The 20,496-nt window shown below is 36.7% G+C and overlaps 1 protein-coding gene across 1 annotated transcript; it reads right to left on the reverse strand.

Moving 5' to 3' along the window:
* Positions 1-5,584: 5,584 nt before the first annotated feature.
* On the reverse strand, positions 5,585-7,805 carry LOC311288459 (GTPase IMAP family member 7-like; the record flags this gene model as incomplete). The annotated part of the gene is made up of 2 exons (XM_084405878.1): positions 5,585-6,765; positions 7,799-7,805. 2 exons carry the CDS (start codon positions 7,803-7,805, stop codon positions 5,585-5,587), a joined length of 1,188 nt encoding a protein of 395 aa, XP_084262004.1.
* Positions 7,806-20,496: the final 12,691 nt, after the last annotated feature.

The following is a 20,496-nucleotide window of genomic DNA, read 5'->3' on the forward strand; positions in this document are numbered from 1 at the left end:
AGACCGTAAAAGGAAACGTGACCGGAGATTACAAAAACAAGGGTTAATGTCGGGATAGCTAATGCAGGAGAAAGCTTTCAAAAGAGACCCTGAAGTTGCCTGCTTTCTTCTCGACAGGTAAGTCAATGTTACGGTCTTAATTACAAGCTTTTTTTTCATTGCTTGGTTGTGTACTTTATTATATAGACAGTAGAACATTTATAGTTAAAAGTTAAACAGGCTCTTTGATGAATAGCAGCTATTGAGTAAAGTAACGTTAGAGAAGGCTCTGATGATGATGATATCTAACAATGCACGTACTTCAAAAAATATAACGAGTAAAGAAGGCATTACTACTAATTACCATAGTTAATGTTTTTTACAGTCAGTAATTCATACTGTAACATTCTTTTATTCGTTGTTTCAAGTTTCAGTTTGTTTTAAATAACAAACCTGTTCACCTGAAGAAAAACTCGAAGTGCTATTATAAGACATCCTGTCATAGCTTTTTAGTACTTAAAGGCTACCGTAGATGCAACGCGCATTTGAAAAAGTGAGGCGCTGGAGAGCATTATTCGTTTGAATGCAAAATACAATTTCACCACTAGATGGGAGAAATTCCTACACACAGTCCCTTTAAGTCATCTTCCCCCTCAGAAATCATTTAAATCTATTTCTATTTTATTTTTGTGTCTCTGTGCAGATATTGCTGTTCATATATTTTGGAGAGTCGGGGAAAACTGTTCATATCTGTTTTAAAATGATATATTGAGTTTTATGTTTGAGTGATGTCATTTCCACTGAATTGCCCAATCGCGTGCGTCCCGCTCCAGTTAGAACAGCTTTGGACTTGAGCGAGACAGGTATGTTGCAGATGTATGGCGTTATTTTTTAGTCAAATGTCATGAGCGTGTAAGACATGCTCACGAGCACATTATGTTATTTCACACGCGCAAAAATGAACCTTCAGCTGGCATGATAAAAGTACTCGCGCACAAATTCAACAACCGAGAGGTGTACAGGTAGCTGCGAGCGAGCGCCTGGCATACTCTCATTGGTTAACTCTGCTTGTACAGTGGAATCCTGCTCGCGCAGCGGGCTTCTGCTCGCGGAGTGCTGTTTTGCTCGCGCAGTGGATTTCTGCTCGCTCAGCTGATTTCTGCTCGCTCGAGTCTACATGACTTTTGACAATTTGGGGGCGGAAACCAAGGAGGGCACTGACCCTCTTATGATTGGTCACTTTCATCATGGAAAATCTTGGGAAATCCTAACCCCGCCCACCTTCTGACGCAGCACGCGTCACTCAGCTCGCTCTGCTACTCCGGCTATCTCTGTGTATATTTTAGACAACGAAATATGTGATAAAACACCATACTAACTCTTTTCGTTTTCATTTAAAGAAATCTTAAACATGATAGCCACACAAATGTGGTTCAGGCAACGCGTATTGATTATATTCACTGCACATTGCCTATTTATAAAAAAACAAACAAAATATAAAACACAAACCTGCCTCTTTTCGTTTTAAATATAATATAAAAACATTAAACATTTTAGTATGGTCCAGGCAATATGTGCATTTGTACTAAACAACAGATTTAGCAGTAAACAACATTACAGTTTTTAAAATTTTTACATACAATTATTACAATTTAAAATGACAAAACTCAACCCAGTCTCTTTTTGTTAAATTTTAGTTTTTATCAATATTAGCCATTATAAAAGTATCCACCTTTTTCTGCTCAGTCTAAACAATGCGCGCTGCCATGACGACGACTCCGGTTGCCTACTTCCGGTTCGTAGCTTGACCTGTACTAGCAGCGAGAGAATGAGTTCAAGCTCCTCATGTGCAGTTGTTGGTTGTTTTAACAATTCAAAGAAGATTTCAAACTTTTTAGAAACTGAGTGTTTCGAGCATAAGATAAGAAGGAGATAAGAATGTATTTTCTAAAGAGCCGTGAGTCAAAAGAACCGGCTCTTTTCAGTGAGCTGAATCAAACGAGCCAAAATGTTTTTCACATCTGTCATGTTAACATGGACAAGAGACAATCTCACAACAACATCACATCCTTTTAAAAATAAAAACAGTAGCCTACAGTATACAGTAGTCATAACTTAGAATTTTATTTTAATTGTATTTCATATAATATAAAATAATGTAATTTTTACTTGTCCATAACAACCCGAAAACTTGCCTGCTTGCCTTACACATCTAATTAATGGGCAAAGTTTTCCGACTTTTTTTCTTATGCTTCAGTTTTAACACTAACACGTTTACTTTATTGAATGTATCTGATACGGAACCGGACATGGGCATTATCTCCTTCTTATCTTATGCTCGAAACACTCAGTTTCTAAAAAGTTTGAAATCTTCTTTGAATTGTTAAAACAACCAACAACTGCACATGAGGAGCTTGAACTCATTCTCTCGCTGCTAGTACAGGTCAAGCGCTACGAACCGGAAGTAGGCAACCGGAGTCGTCGTTATGGCAGCGCGCATTGTTTAGAGCAGAATAAGGTGGATAAGTAAAAGGTATAAGAAGCTATACAAATAAAGCAAACAATTCAGTCAAACATACAAAGTCAGCGCTCTAGTCTAACCATACAACGGTAAAGTTAAATAGCTTGTATAGCTTTATTTGTATCTTCTTATACCTTTTACTTATACTTTTATAATGGCTAATATTGATAAAAACTGAAATTTAACAAAAAGAGACTGGGTTGAGTTTTGTCATTTTAAATTGTAATAATTGTATGTAAAAATTTTAAAAACTGTAATGTTGTTTACTGCTAAATCTGTTGTTTAGTACAAATGCACATATTGCCTGGACCATATTAAAATGTTTAATGTTTTTATATTATATTTAAAACGAAAAGAGGCAGGTTTGTGTTTTATATTTTGTTTGTTTTTTTATAAATAGGCAATGTGCAGTGAATATAATCAATACGCGTTGCCTGAACCACATTTGTGTGGCTATAATGTTTAAGATTTCTTTAAATGAAAACGAAAAGAGTTAGTATGGTGTTTTATCACATATTTCGTTGTCTAAAATATACACAGAGATAGCCGGAGTAGCAGAGAGCTGAGTGACGCGCGCTGCGTCAGAAGGTGGGCGGGGTTAGGATTTCCCAAGATTTTCCATGATGAAAGTGACCAATCATAAGAGGGTCAGTGCCCTCCTTGGTTTCCGCCCCCAAATTGTCAAAAGTCATGTAGACTCGAGCGAGCAGAAATCAGCTGAGCGAGCAGAAATCCACTGCGCGAGCAAAACAGCACTCCGCGAGCAGAAGCCCGCTGCGCGAGCAGGATTCCACTGTACAAGCAGAGTTAACCAATGAGAGTATGCCAGGCGCTCGCTCGCAGCTACCTGTACACCTCTCGGTTGTTGAATTTGTGCGCGAGTACTTTTATCATGCCAGCTGAAGGTTCATTTTTGCGCGTGTGAAATAACATAATGTGCTCGTGAGCATGTCTTACACGCTCATGACATTTGACTAAAAAATAACGCCATACAGATGAGCTCTGTAATAAAGTTTTAAAATATAGGCCTAATAGATGAAGAAAAGATTCTGGTCAATATCGATGGATGACATGTTTTAATGATGGATTGAGTCACTTAATGTGTTTGAATGTGGTTATTTTTGTGCATATTCGTAGTTTTTGTGTTAATTAGCTGTTTATGGGTTGGTTTTAAGTTACCGCCCGCGCCAATTTTAAACGACGGGGTTCTTTGGTAATATTAGTTCTTAAATATAATTAAAATGGTGCATTATGTTTTTAAAACTTCATGCAGTTGACTTTGTCAAGAGTATATTGTCTTTGTATTGTATGTCTAAAATTGTATATTTGTAGCCATGTGATAGTGTTAATGGGGGCAGGGGTTCATAGATCACAGAAACTGAGGGTGTGTTTGTGATGCATTAATTTCTGTCCTGTCATTAATAAACTGCAGGTATCCCAGCAAACATGCCAGTGCAGGCCCACTGTGGGTAAGTGTGGGTTATCTGTGGGACAGTGTGGGCAAGGGCAAACACTTTGGGACCCCATGATGTGAACATTTTGCCCGTTTGGGCCACCATGAGGGTTTACTGTGGGCAACCCACCATAACAGCACAGTCCAGTTAAATCATTGTTTTAAGATTAGAAGCTCAGGGTTAATCAAACTATTTTTAACAAATGTCATTACATTCAACAGTCCTTCCCATACTTAACTAAAACTGCATACAGTCAACAAGATAGCAAGACAAGTACTGTCTTTACCGGTTTGCTTTTAGCAGCTGTTCCCAGACAGACTGATAAAGTCAGACAGACCACATTACAGTAGTTTAAACACCATTAGACCTCAGTAAATCACAGCACTTACTGTATATTATTAATACATTCATAAATAACATAATAAAATTATAGCAATGCAGGTTGCATCTTTATAAGTACATTCATGGAACTATACAACTTACTAAGTAATACTTTAAATCAGTGTGTAATGGGTTATGATGCTCATGCTGCACATTGATGACTTGTAAGGAATTATAAAAAATAATATAAATGTAACTATAACTGTTCTTAAAATGCAGTAGGTCTTAATGAGTCTTTATAAATATATTTAAAGAATAGTACTAATTGCTCATCAATAAGTATAATGGAGCTATAATTCATTATAGGAATGGACTTCATAGAAAGTGTTACGGTATTTATTAAATAAAATTAACTTATTTGTCACAATAAAACAATGCAAATGGTTGATCGTTGACTAATGTGTTTTGGTATTCATCAGTGATGTATTTATTATTATAAAATTATATATTTTTTATACTACTAAATAGATCATTGATGAGTTATGTATGTTTTATATGATAGGTCTATTATATTTCTGAAATGGCGAAAGAAAAAAGTAAAATTATATAGGCCTAATTAGTAATAGCCTACAGTAGATGACGTCATCATGTGATTCATTCTAACCAATGAGACTGCTGGTACCGCCCAGCTTTGCTCCAAACAGGTAAGCTTTTTTCAATTTCCATAGTATTTTGAGTTTTCTATTAGAATTAGTGAATCAGGTCAAAATGGTAACAAATTAATTAATTGCTATTAAATTACACTCATTTTAGTGTATCTGTTTATGAATAGGCTGTACAGTATAGCTATTCTGCTGCAGTTTAAATGATAAACGGTTAAAACGGTCGACTAGCTGCTCAGACAGTCCGTTTTCTGGTAATCTCTGAGGTAATACATACTTTAAAACTGCATGAATTCATTACTTATAATTGTGGTAAAAGGACACAAGTTGTTGAAGCTCCGCCCTCTGCGCCAGGAGCAGCAGCTCATTTGCATTTAAAGGGACAGACACAAAAACTGCGTCTTTGCTCACCCTCGAAAAGTGACAACTTTAACATGCTATACAAAAATATCTGTGGGGTATTTTGAGCTAAAACTTCACATACACACTCTGGGGACATCAGAGATTTATTTTACATCTTGTGAAAAGGGCATTATACCACCCCCTTAAAAACAAATCCCCATGCATTGTTTAGACAAAAATGATAAAGCACATACAACAATGATAATATAATCTATTCCATAAATCACTAAAAACTGCTCTGTTCCCTAATCAGTGGTATTGTCCTCCTCGTTTAACAGTTTGTGTTGATATTTCTGTGCCACCGTCGCTGCACCTTTGGCATTCTCATAGTTGAGTTTGGCGGTGTTCTTTATTGTCTCACACACCGAATCTCCCTCATCTGCTGCTTTGTATCCAGTAATTCCTCCTCCGATCGCTCCGGCAAAAGCTGCAACTCCAAAAGCAACGCCTGTAGCTGCAGCGAGACCTGAACCAGCTAGTCCAACACCAGCTCCTGCAGCAATAATCCCAGCCTTCACCGCTGCTGCTCCTGCTGCTATTCCCGCTGCTCCGGCGGCTCCTGCTGCCGCTCCTGCTTTCACCACTCCAGGAATGTCGCCGGCTTTCAGTAAACTCACAACAGATGCTACTGCGACACCGATTCCCAGAAAAGCACCGGTCAGCGTGCCTGTGGTCACTCCCGCAAGCCGGTTGAGAAGTTTTTTGTGCACAATCTTTTTCGCTAACTCTCGCTTCTCTTCTGGCAACAAATTGACCTCGTCTACATTCTTCATCTCCTCTTGAATCTCTTCCTCCACTATCTGAAGCAGCTCATTGGTGTAGCAGCCTTTATTACTGTCCTTCAGCTTCTGTTCGATGGTCTCCAGCAGATTTTTCACCTGAACTCTGTTGCTCCTGTATCCCATTTTTCGCTTTTTCCAGTATTTACTGTCGATGACGTGACAGCGGCCTCCACATTTATCAACAAGCTCCTGTAGCTTTGGACTCATCTTCACAAATTCCTCGATGGTTTGACCTTCCAGCTGTTCGCCGTGAGTGAATAAAACCACTGAATGACTGAAGGTGTCTTCTCCACAACACTCCATGATTTTATCCACAATCTCCATTTCCTGTCCCGTGTATCTCCCGACCTTCAGGACGATGGAGAAAATGTCTGGACCCGGAGAGCTTTCGATCACGGATCTAATGATCTCGGATTTGATGGTCTCCTCATCCAGTCCAGTGTCAGAGAGTCCAGGAGTGTCAATAACGGTGATCTTTCTGCCATCGACCTTCCGATCTCCACTGACGCATTCAGCCGTCACAGACTCGGGTGAAGCTTTACTCTTGAAGACTTGCTGTTTGAGAATCGTATTCCCGGCACTGCTCTTGCCATCTCCGGTTTTCCCAAGAAGCACGATCCTTTTCTCAGGCTGAGACTCTGAAGCTGTTTGAGAAATATGTTGTTAGTAAAGGAATTTACTATTCCAGTAAAAAACAAACAAAAAAACCTACAGATTTAAATGATTTCTTGAACATTTAACCATAGTTAAAAACCAAGAAAGAAATATAACCAAGGAAAAAAAGGGAAAAAAAAGGAATAATCTTTTGATTATGCTCATGATTATGAGATAAAAGCTGAAATTATTACACACTGTCATTTTGATTACATCAAATGTCATAGGTATGCGATAAAAATCTAAATTGTCATACTTACTCATGATTATGCCATAAAATATCAAAATTATGTCATGCTAACTCAAGATTATGCCATAAAAAATCAAAATAATGAATGAAACAGATACAATTAAAATGAAATTATTACATAAATAATGACATAAGTCATAATTGCGGTGAAAGAGATTGACAAAAGTCATGTCATAAAATTAAAAATTGACATCTCATATATATTAAAACGTTGAGTATTATGACATACTAAGTCACAATTGTAAGACAAAAAGTTGAAATTATGATTACAAAATGATTACACATGCATTATACAAGTTGTCAATCTCATAAAAGTTGAAATCAGCCATAAAAAGTAATATTTGCTAGTCTCAGAAGCTATTTGAAAAAAAATATGCTGTTGTTATCATAAGGAATTATTGTTTTAATCAAATTTGCAGACTTATATTGTCTTTAAAGCATATAAAAACATTTAATCCCATTGATTTTCATTGTAGGGAAAATGTTAGACATTTGTCAAAATAAAGTCTCTTATGTTCAACAGCAGAAATAAAGTCCTACAGTTTTGAAACAAAATGTGGGTGAATAAATGATAATAGCATTTTCATTTCGGGGTGAGCTGTCCCCTTAAGAGTGGTAGTGTGACCTGATATTCTAAAGGTTAAAAACTAGTAGCTTTTATGTTAAATATAGAAACACTTGCTATAGTTTAAAGTCAAGGATCAATAAACACTTCAAAATCATGTTTTAGAATAATTATTTGATGAAAGGCATATTTTAAAAGGTTTTCTTACCTCCCATGTTCTTGTCCTCTCTTCAACTGAGGTGCTTCAATGTATAAAATGATGTTGTATTAATTGTTTTCATCTATAATCTTATCCAGTTATGGTTCCTGGTGCTCCATATGATAAATTAACAAAAGCTACTGTAAACACAAATGTCATTTAAGGTGTATCAGAGAACAGCATGGAGAGTTTCACCGCTTAAAACACATTTGAATGAGTCATTTGACACCACAGATGAGCTACAGGAATAACCAGAATAACTAGTTCTCTGATTTTTTTCTGGAACCTCCTACTTCTACACACCCTCATTTACACAGCAAATTCCTTAAAAAAAAAATCAAAGCCATGAAATGCTTACTGTGAGATAAACACATGGCAAACATTGTCGAGTTACTTCTTGGATTACCCACATACAGTGCTATGAATAAGTTTAGACACCCATGCTAAAGTTGACTAAAAAGAGGAATAAAAAATCATCTTTTGGAAATTGAACTTAATGCCTTAATTTAAAAAATTAGGAAAAATCCAACCTTTAAGGACACCAATTTTCTTTGTGAATGAATAATGTATCATAAATAAATAAATGTTCTTCCTTAAAATACAGGGTGCATAAGTTTGGACACCCCTATGTTAAATTCCCATAGAGGCAGGCAGATTTTTATTTTTAAGGAATTTTTTTTTTTTTGTTTAGGATACTATGCATCCTGATAAAGTTCCCTTGGCCTTTGGAATTAAAATAGCCCCACATCATCACATAGCCTTCACCATACCTAGAGATTGGCATGGGGTACTTTCCATAAGATCATCTCTCAATGCAAATCAAACTAGCTATTAGGCTAACTGAAATAAAACCATGCCAATCTCTAGGTATGGTGAAGGCTATGTGATGATGTGGGGCTATTTTAATTCCAAAGGCCAAGGGAACTTTATCAGGATGCATAGTATCCTGGATCCATGAAGTAACTGGCCTTTAAAAATAAAAATCTGCCTGCCTCTATGGGAATTTAACATAGGGGTGTCCAAACTTATGCACCCTGTATTTTAAGGAAGAACATTTATTTATTTACGATGCATTATTCATTCAGAAAGAAAATTGGTGTCCTTAAAGGTTGGATTTTTCCTAATTTTTTTAATTAAGGCATTAAGTTCAGTTTCCAAAAGATGATTTTTTATTCCTCTTTTTAGTCAACTTTAGTATGGGTGTCTAAACTTATGCATAGCACTGTATGTCCTGCCTCTAACTAAAAAAAAAGAGCTTAGTCAACCACGGACACAAGGATCATCTCAAAAATGGCTTTTACTTTAAATATTCAATAAAGTTGTTACAATCTTAGTTGATTTGCAGTCTGTTGATTGTCATTCACATCTCAATTGATTAGAACAGATGAGCTTAGTTTGCAGTTAGATTAGTAACTTGAAACAGTCATTCCTTTGGTAGAAAAGGTTGGTTTAAGATCAAGCTCAAATTAGGTTGATAACCTTTAAAGAAAAAAGAATAAAATGCCTAATTACAACCAAAACATTTGACACCCTGTGCATTAACACAATATGCACATTTTTAACAGAATTTAAAATACACGAATCGTATGCACTCTAATGCAACCTTATACCTAATACAAATTTGTAAAATGTCTCAAAACACGTAAACATCACAAATAACACACAAGATGGCATTTATCTGAATATAAATTGGCATTAAGCTTGTTCAAACATTCATCCTACCAGCAGCGTCTCGGGCTGACTAATCACTGATGTGCATCCAGTTTCTGTCATCCTCATTCATTTATAACTCATAACTCTTTTCAATCACAAAGTTCTTTCATCAAAAGGATTTATGTAGTGAATACAGTTCACATAACAGTTATACATAAGCTACACACTCTTATTACATCTCGATACATACGATTATGATCATTCATAATTGATAGACATCGATAAACACTGTGTGCTGACAGACAGAAAATCATATATTTATATATAACATTACATGCGCTTTGTAATTTTACAAAGCTACTGTCATATTACTATGTTAACATGACCTAAAAATAACTGATTTTACAATTATAACTTTAATTGATAACTGAAATGAAATCAACCATCTGTAATATTTATTTAATTAATTATTAAAATATATAACGGAAGTAAAATATTTAGGCCATGAAATAGTATTCACATTAAATATGAATGTAATCATTTCTCTTGAATGTATACATGTCATCAGCACGTTTATCCATACAGAGCAAAATTTGACTCAAATATTAATTTGTTTTTCTCCCTTTTCCTTGTGTGTAATCAGATCATTGGTTCTGCTACTGTTTGTAAGTATAATATTCGAATCGCTGTCTGATACATTCTCAGTTTTTGCATTACAGATTTGTCATAGACATTTAAAAAAATAAAATAAAAACTTCCTTTGCAGCATATAACTATTTTCATAAACATTTAGCTTGTTATCTGTTAATATTTTGGGTATACATTTATTTATTTTTTCTAATGAGATGATCCTCACCCACTTAACAAATACTGTATTTGTCAGTACAGTGGTGTCATATGTAGCCTACATTGTCAGATGTTATTGTACATATTCATGAATCAAAGTTTTAAACTGGGTTTATATCATTCAAATGTTGTTTGTCTTCTCTCTTTTCAGTATTTATTGCCATCTAGTCCTGATTGCCGAATTGAGCTCTAACCCCAGTTAAGCAGAGCTGAACCAGTTGGTCAAGGTCTTCAGGATCAGCAGAAACTACAGGAAGGCTGGAGCTAAACTCTGCAGGACATTGGTCCTCCATGACCAGGACTGGACACCACTGCTGTAAGTAGGGTCGGGTATCGTTTCAATTTTAACAATTCCAATTCCTATTTCGATTCTGCTTATGCTGGGTACACACCAAAAGATTTTTTACATCTTATAAGATTTTCAAAATGTGATAGACCACAAACATGAGGACAAAAATCCTAGATTTAAGCGTTTTGCTCCTATAGTGTGTGGTGTGCCATGATGTGACAGACAGCACACCACACACAAACAGATTTTCAACCAGAGTCTTGACTGTGAACACAGGAAATCTCGCAAAATCTCGAGAGACTTCAGAATAAGCGTGGTGGACGATATGCAGGAAGAAATTGCGATGATATTGTTTGGAATGATTTTCACAGAAAATTCACGGTATTTGCCACAAATCAACAAGCTGATCCTCCATCTCTGCTGTCCACATCAATTTCACTTTGTGCTGCGCCATAACTGCGTTTGTTATGCTTCCGTCTTCCATCATCTCGCTTTCTGATTGGATATTGTTTAGTTTCACGTGATAATCTCCAGAGCGTGCGCGAGTTTGTCCTCGGGTTTCCCCACACATCAGGATTTCTGATCATAAATATGCAACATGTTGTAATTGTAGCTGAATATCCTGAACAAAAATAAACAGGCCAAAGTACACTTGCCTGTGATTTAAAAATACTATAGAAAAACTAATATAAATTTCAAGCATTATTAAAGACAAGCAAACAGTAATAAAAGAACATTGCAATTTATAAAAAAAAAAATACATTCCAAATATTGTTATTGTAGAGACGGCAGCTGCTGTCACTAAGAGAGTTGCCCAGTATAGTTACACATGCCTGCAGCACAGAAAACAGCGCGCGAGACAAGTCTTTACGTGCTTGAATGGTTTAAAATCACATTCTAACCCTGGTCCAACAGACCTGAACCAGCTAATCGAGCCCTTTTGGATCACTGACTAGAAAGTCACAAACAAGTGAGATTGATCAGGTCTGGACATAAACTCTGCAAGACAGCGCACTTTGAGAACCAGAGTTGAGAACTCCTGACATCCTAATTCAGTCCCTCCAGTTTTTTGCGATTCCGCGATCGCTGAATACAACGCAAAATCAACAAAATGTCGCAATTTTTTTGCGATCCTGCATAATTCCTAATTTAACCGCAAAAAAAAAAATAAATAAATAAATAATAATTATAAATCACCCAATAGAAATATCTCTAGTTTAAATAAAGTTTCAATGCATTTTACATGGATACAGATGTTGCGCACGCGTGATGTCTTTGAGTGGTCTGTCAGAAACATGGCGAAAGAAAATTTGTCTTACCTGCCCTCTCACATAAGCGCCAAGGACCGGGCTAAGCAATATCCTGATATATTGCACGAGAGTGGGGGTAAATTGTTTTGCAGCCCGTGTAATAAAATTTTAGACCACAAAAGAAAGTCTACTATTGACTATCATCTAAGCGGGAGCAAACATCTCAGACAAACAGACCTGTGGAATCAGAGGAAACGCAAGCAACTAACCATATCGGAGATGGCTTCAAGGATGACGGCCGCTGGACATGATCGAAATGAAGTAAGCAAAAGTGATTCTTGTGTTGTTTTATATTGCTGTGTGGTATGACGATTTAAGTGTAAAATCGCTAAAGATGTTTTCTTTTTTTTATATCCGGCTATGTAGCTGAATCAGCCGATATCCGAACAGTTTTCATTGGGCAATAGGCTACGGCAAACTTATTAACGCGTTTAACATGATTGAATGACATCACAAAAAGTATGATATGCTTGATGGTACTAAAAAGAATTATTAAAAGCGCAGTATACCGCAAAAGATAACTAATTTCAGCCAGTCAAGTGACAGTCTGTCTCTGACTGAGTGACTGCCTGACTGGAGTGAGTGAGTGTGTGTGTGTGTGACTGGCTGACTGAATGACTGTGTGTCACCGCCTGTCAGCGTTAGAGTATTGAATTCCCTTTGATAGCGCTTGAACAAATACACATAGCTACAATGACTTCAAAATATTCATCTTGGCGAGTATTTACGTAAAACAATCAGTAATAACTGATTGGGACGTTTGTCATATATAGTAGATCTTAAAGTGACAGTAACCTAATTTACCTGCTGTTGTCAGTGTTGTTAATGTTAATCAAGCAACAACAATAGGCTACAGCACAAATTATTATTATTATTTTTTTTAATTATCCACCTTTTTGTAACTGTATCCTTGTATTTATTTGTCCTATTTTGTTTCTTTTTGTTATTTGTTCCTTTCGTCTTATTACATTACTGAGTGTTAATCTTGATTATTTAAATAATTACTTGGATGATCCTGGTCTTGTGTTGTACAAAAAAAAAAAAAAAACCTTTATTATTCTTTCAGATTTGTGAAGAATGGGTAAAGCTGTGCACCGCACTTAATATCCCCCTTTCCAAGTCTGATCATCCCTTAGTGAGAAAGTTTCTAAATGAAAAGGTCACAAATGGTGGACGCATCCCCAAGTCCCAGCAGAAATACCTGGGGAGAAGTGTACAGACAGGAGAAGGAACGACTAAAAGTAAAACTTTCAGGGGAGCCAGTTGCTGTCATCTTTGATGAAACTCCAGATGTGGAGGGAAGATGTGTATTAAACATATTGATCGCACCACTAAAAAAAGATGAATCTGGAAGAATCCTTGCACATCTAGTGAATACAGTCTTCATGGAGAAATGCAATCACTCCACTGTTTCGATGGCTGTTGTCAAAACTCTTCAAGAGTACAACATTGCCAATGAAGATGTCATTGTTTTTGATACAGACAATGCGGCATACATGCTAAAAGCATACAGAGAAGCACTGAAGTCCCTTTTTCCTCATTCCATCCACATTACCTGCATGGCACACATTATGAATTTGATTGGAGGTGCCTTCCGCAAACCCTTCACAGACTTGAACACCTTTATGATGTACTTCAGTCAGATGTTTTACATGGCAGGGGGTCGCAAGAGAAGATACCTGTCCTACTTGTCTGGCAAACTGAATGGCAGTAAACCAACAATGGCCCCAAATCCATGTGATACTCGTTGGAACTCCTGGTTCTCTGCAGCGCAATATCATACTGAGCATTTCACTTTTTACAGGGAATTTCTGCAGGCAGAAATGCAGGTACGTTTAAAATCCTACAATCTATAAGTTAATTATTTATTGTTTGTGGGCACATTATAAAAAAAATAACCCTGAACCCAACTCCACCCTCCACCCTCCACCCTCTCCCTTTTCTCTCGCAGGTGTGTGGGCGCAGTGCTCCAGCTTCAGTGGAAAATCTGAACAAAATGCTGGAAGACCATGAGTGTGCAGAGACCCTACAGGTCCAACTGAACATTGTGTCTGACAAGTGCAAGGTGACCCTGCAAATGTTGGACCTCTTTCAGAGCAGACGTCCTGTCACAACAAAGGTATTTGATTATCTTGAGGATCTACAGATGAACTTTGTGGCAAACAAAGAGCTCTGTGATGAGGTGTGTAGCCAGTACTTCTCACAAATTCTTTTGCCTCTTGAGCTCAAGACAAAAGTCTTAAATCAGGTGCGAGCAGCATTCGGTTATGCTGATGAAAAGCTAAGTAAGTACATGCAGCATGGACAACCTGGCATTGAGTTTCTCAAAGAGGTCAGAAGTTTTGAGCCACGATGCCTGGCATTCATGGATGACAGCCCCAACAGCTACAAAGCCATTCCTGGCTTTTCCTCAGTGCCTGAGGATGAGATGACAAGGTACATGACTAAGCTGGGTCCAGAAGCACTTCGAGCATCTGTGAGTGGGATTGTAGACCTTGACACCTTTTGGGTAGGTCTGCAGGATAGGCTTCCTGTACTGAGCAAACTGGCCCTGCGCTACAAAGATGCAGTTTCCAACTCTGCAGATGCAGAACGATGCAACACCATATATAAACTAGAGATGTTCCGATACCCTTTTTCCCTTCCCGATACCGATTCCGATACCTGGACTCAGGGTATCGGCCGATACCGAGTACTGATCCGATACCTGGGTGTGTATACAGCTGCAATTCATACTAGCCCTGTATGAATTGATATAATTATTTTATGGTGTGCTTCAGACTAATCCCTTAATAAAACATGAACAAATACATACAGTGAACTAGAGTATTTTTATTATCTGACATACATTTCACAGCAATATATTATTTATTTTTCTTAAGTGAAAAAGAACTTCAAATGCAGCCACACATCTAATCCTATAAACTGAAAAAGGTATTTTAGTTTTATTTAGTTATATAACTATGAATAATATAAGAAAAATAATCTCTTTATAACTTGAAGTCCAGAAACAATTTGCTAAATAAACGGCATTTCATTTTTGAAATACACAAGTAAAAAAAAAAAGAAAAAAAGTACAACAGTAACTTGTACTCAATCTAACGTTAGTCCTTTAAATAAGTGCAGCCACAATGTAGTGAAATAAGAGACTTAAGTAATAGAGTATAAATAAACCTCAACTAAAGATGTCGGTAGTAAAGCTGATTGTTTTCACATCTTTTAGTTTACATGAAATGTGTTTACGCACTAACGTTATCTCGAATAGGGAACTGAGATGTATTTGCGACCAGACAAACTGTACCGGGGCTCCAAATGCTCAATTAAGCGGCGAAATCCATTGTTTTCGATGACTGAACAGCGGCTGGTCATCCAGAATAATAAACTCAATAATTTTGTTGGATAAATGTATCGCTCGTTGGCTGTCTTTTGAAAACTTTTCTCTTCGTTTGAAAGAAGCTTCCAGAGATTGTTGATTCTGGCGCGGCTCATCCTTCTCTGCCCTTGCGTTTATGTAACCGTCGTGTTCTGCGGGGTGACGCGTCTTCAAATGCTTTATTAAGTTACTCGTGTTGAAGGTGCTGCTTCTTGTGCCACCCCTCGAAATTACAGTATGGCATATGAGACATGTCGCCGTTTTAATGGCTGGTTGGTCCAGTCTGAAATACTGCCAAACAGCGGACATACTGCCAGCGTGCGTTTTCATTTCTTCTTCGCTGCTCTAAACAGTGGTTGCTTGTGGCAACAGCACAACTTCCTGCGTTGCCACAAGCAACCACTGTTTAGAGCAGCGAAGAAGAATTGATCTCCGATTTGCCGCGTTAAGCAAAGCTAGCGTGCTTTACTAGGTAATGTTATTGTTTAAGAAAATGGTATCGGATCGGTACATGGGTACAAGTACTCGCCGATACCGATGCCAGCATTTTGATTGGTATCGGCGGCATTTCCGATACTGGTATCGGAATCGGAACAACTCTAATATAAACTTATCCTCTCCAACCGAAGGCGTTCCTCTACAAGCAGTAACTTGAGGGCTCTGGTCTTTCTCTATTACAATCAGAAAGTGGTCTTCTTGAAATGGATGATATTGTTTGAAATTTAAATGTAATTGCCTCTGCCAAATCTGGCAGCACAAAATGTTTGTAGATTAGCATATATGTTAATATATTAGAATGGCAAATGTTTGCATTCTATTTGTTTGTAGTATGAGTTTATAATACAGTTTTGGTTTTGGTCAGTGAATTGTAGATCGATTTTAATGTCACCTATTTTTTGCAAATGTATGAATTTGATTTACACACAGTTCTACTGTATAAATTAATTAATTAGATAATTTGATTAGACCAAAATAAAAGAGCTTTATGCATTTTGTTTGTGATTTGTGTCATGTATGACTATTGTGCATCTGACATAATACTATTATGGTAAATGTGATGTCCTAATTATAAAATATAAAAATCGCAAATTTTTTCACAAATTTCTGGAAATTACCACCACAAAATCAGTCATTTTCATCGCAAAAATCACACAAAAAAATCGTGAAATCCTGGAGGGACTGTTAATTAGTCAATAATCACTTAAGAAAAATGAATAGCATACATTTTAATTTGTATAGATTTATGCAATATTTACTTATATTCAGTTGTCTTCTCTCTTTTCTCCTTTGTGATTGTGTATCAAACACAGCTAAATGAATCCAAAGGCCACTCAGGCACAGGTCACTGCACCTTTTGCTGTGCAAGTATATTTTTGACTGTCAGACACGTTCTCAGTATTTTCATTTTAATAAAAATTACATATTCATGCTGCAAGTTAGTCATCAATGATTTCTTAAAGGGGTGGTTGATTATGATTTCACTTTTTTAAAGGGTAACTAATAGGGATGAGCGAGTACAGCATTATCTGTATCTGTTAACCATATGAATTATCTGTATCTGTACTCGGACTGGGCGGGGCCTAACCTGGTAGTGGGCGGGATTTAATCCGGAAGTGGGTCGGGTTGTCTTGAAATGGGCGGGGCTTTAACCGGTATGTTATTTTAAGCATGCAATTGATATGGGTTGATCAGAAATTGTTATATTTTTTGCTGATTAGAAAACTATTTACATGACAGCATCAGCATTGAGCTTCAGATCAATGGTTTTGATCACGATAACAAACGAACTACAGAACAAGTTTTGCAACAATGAAAACAACACATGCGGTTGCAATTATGAAGTAAAATGTAATGAACAAGAGTTTTCATCTCAACTAGGGCTGGGTGATATGGACCAAAAGTCATATCCCGATAGATTTAGGCTGAATTTCGATATACGATATATATATCCCGATATTTTTTTTATTTTTCATGTTTTTTTTTTTTTTTTTTTTTGTTAACACACACACACACAAGTACTGTCCCCCTTCACTTAACATAAATTGTAAGAATGACTAATAGTAAAGACTAGTACTAATAAACATTAGGCCTATGCTAAAGGTATTAAATAGCAGTACTAAACTAGTTTTTGTTAATACAATGTTGGTATGAGCCACCACAGTCATTTAAAAATATAAAAAAATAACACAAAGAAAAATAGTGGCATTTTGGGGTTAATATGGAAACGACAGTTACCATGGTGAATACACAATACTAACAAGAACTGTTAACTGTTAATGAAACATGGAAACTGCTCCTGGTGAATAGAATGAAAATCATACCTGCATTACTTTTATTTCGTGTAATTTACAACGTAACGGCGTTGCATGCTCGTAGTTTCTTTTGCACTTTACTGTATATACAGTGAGGCGATACACAGCGCGCGCCGCCGCATTTGCGCGTGCAATTGAGTGTGCGCTACGACTACAGTATAACGGCTGACAGGACAAGAAAGTCCGTTTTTCTGAGGTGAAAGACTTTATTTCATGTTATAACATAACATGCGCTAAACATGCATGCAAAGTGGAAAAGGAGGGGCGGGGAGCAGTGCAGAGAGCTCCGGGTCAGCTCTGCTTGGAGCAAGGATCACAGCGCAAATTTGAACTATATCGATATTTGCGATATGGTCTAATTCCATATCGCGTTTAAATGTATATATTCTTTATATCGATATATCGCCCAGCCCTAATCTCAACGTAACTTTTTTTTTTTTTTTTTTTTAATCCGAGCACATATATTGAGTCGTATTACTTGTATAATACTCGTACTCGACAAAAGTGCTTTATCCGTACCGGATACTCATTTCAGCCGAGTATCCAGCTCAACTCTAGTAACTAAATCCTAAAACAACTTTTTTTAGTTAATGATCTGTAAGACTGGGGCTTTATTAGTGCTGTTCATTGATTCGAGTAAATTTTTTGACATTTGGGTATAAAGTGTTTTAATTCTACAATATATGGTGTAAAAACATCTGAGTGCTGCCCTCTTCAGGTTGAACGGTGGCTACTGCAGTTGAATTGTCCTATTGGATGTTGTGCTACTGCGTGACGTAAGCAGGTTCCAGCTCACCACACCCTTGGCAGCCCCTGGTATAAAAACATCTTGTTTCATCAAAACCACTGTAGTGAGTAACGAGTCAAGAGTTGGAATTGCGAGTATTGAAAATTATCAGGATAGCCTATATTAGTATCTAGTTAGCATAGCATTTATATAGTTATTTAGATTATTTTGTGTAGCCTAGGTAGTTAATCTGCAGTTAGTGTAGTATTGTTACAAGCATAGTTAGTTAGTAGCATAGTATTGCATCAGTTAGGAAAGCTTCAAGTTAGGGTAGATCTTTATCTGTATTAAGTACAGTGGTTAGGATGGGGACGTAGGTGTAGTGTTGCTGGTTGCAACAGCACTGTTCGCGCTGTAAAGCTCCATCACTGCAGCGACGTCTTGATGTGAGTGAGCATATATTTTTAGTCACAATTTATGTTCCTTCCTATTAGGCTAAAGTTAATCCTCGGGTCGACAAACACGCCGGCGCGTTTTGCTGGATTTTTTTACATAGCAGCAAAATAGACTTAAAATACTATTAATTATGGTTTACTATTATTATACTATTAGGCATTTATGGTCATACAGACTTAAGAAATACGAAAAAAAAATAAACTGTTAAATGTCTACTTTTTCCACTTACAATCGAAATAAAACATTGTGCTTTTGTAAAATAAAAAATAAATAAAAAACGGGGTGTGCTTTCTGCCTCTGCGTAAAACTTCACATACACACTCTGGGGACATCAAAGACTTTTTTTTACATCTTGTGAAAATGGGATTATACCACCCCTTTAATAAAGACATTAAATGGATTGTTCTTCATGTTGTTCCAAACCTGAAAATAAGATATTTTGAAGAATGTTTAATCTGTTTTGTCCATACAATGAAAACGACATTGGATATCATTGAGTTTTTATTACATTGAAAAACAATGAGTCATTTTTCAAAATGTCATCTTCCACAGAATAAATCATACAGGTTTGGAATGACATGAGGGTGAGTGCAAGTTGACAAAATATTTTTTTTTACATTGTGTTTTTGTAAATTGTTCTCATGCTCAGTTCATCATGCCCTCAATTCGTTCACTCTCAGTATGTTTCTCTCTCAACAACACAGCCTAAATTTGTTTTTAATATTAATAAACAGCACATTTGCAGGAATTCAAATTAGTGTCAGGTTTCTCCAGTCAAAGTGCATTTAAAGGTTTTTAAAGATTATTTGTTCCCTGAGGTGAAAATGTCCTAACCCTTGGGAAAACACAAGTGTATAAATTACACTTGGGACAACCTTTTTATTATTATTATTATTTAATTTATTTTTTAATGTTAACATTTCAACAGTTCATTTTGTTAAGAATGATCCTGCACGTTCCACAGACAGTATACACATATAAATACATTTAGACCACTTAGTGATTGCTATCAGAATGTGAAGAGACTTTCAACCAGCATAAAAATACAAATACAAATCCCCTACCATGAGAAAATGTACTGAATGTGATGGGAGATTCAGCCATTGTAATGCAGGCAAAGATTATATTGTAAATGTAACCTACACAAATAGCAAAAATTACATTTATTCTAATTTATAAAAACAACAAAAATATATACTTCACAATAAATAATATAATGGGACTGCATGTTCATATAATTAAAGAGAACTAAAAACAAATACTCATGCATTATTTAGACAAAAGTGCAACAACAAAGATAATAATAATAATAATAATTCATTACATGTATATAGCGCTTTTCTAGGTACTCAAAGCGCTTTACATGAAAGGGGGAATCTCCTCAACCACCACCAATGTGCAGCATCCACTTGGATGATGCGACGGCAGCCATATTGCGCCAGAACGCCCACCACACACCAGCTTACTGGTGGAGAGGAGACAGTGATGAAGCCAATCAGTATATGGGGATGATTAGGAGGCCATGATGGACAGGGGCCAAGGGGCAAATTTGGCCAGGATGCCTGGGTTAAACCCCTACTCTTTTTCGAAGGACATCCTGGGATTTTTAATGACCACAGAGAGTCAGGACCTCGGTTTAACGTCTCATCCGAAGGACGGATAATATAATCTTAGTAATCATCAATCAAGTATTAGCCATAACTACAAAACTGGTCTGTTCGCTGAGTAAAACTGTTTTCTT

This window comes from Rutilus rutilus (genome assembly GCF_951802725.1).
Source record: "Rutilus rutilus genome assembly, chromosome: 3".
In the NCBI taxonomy this organism is placed as follows: Eukaryota; Metazoa; Chordata; class Actinopteri; order Cypriniformes; family Leuciscidae; genus Rutilus; species Rutilus rutilus.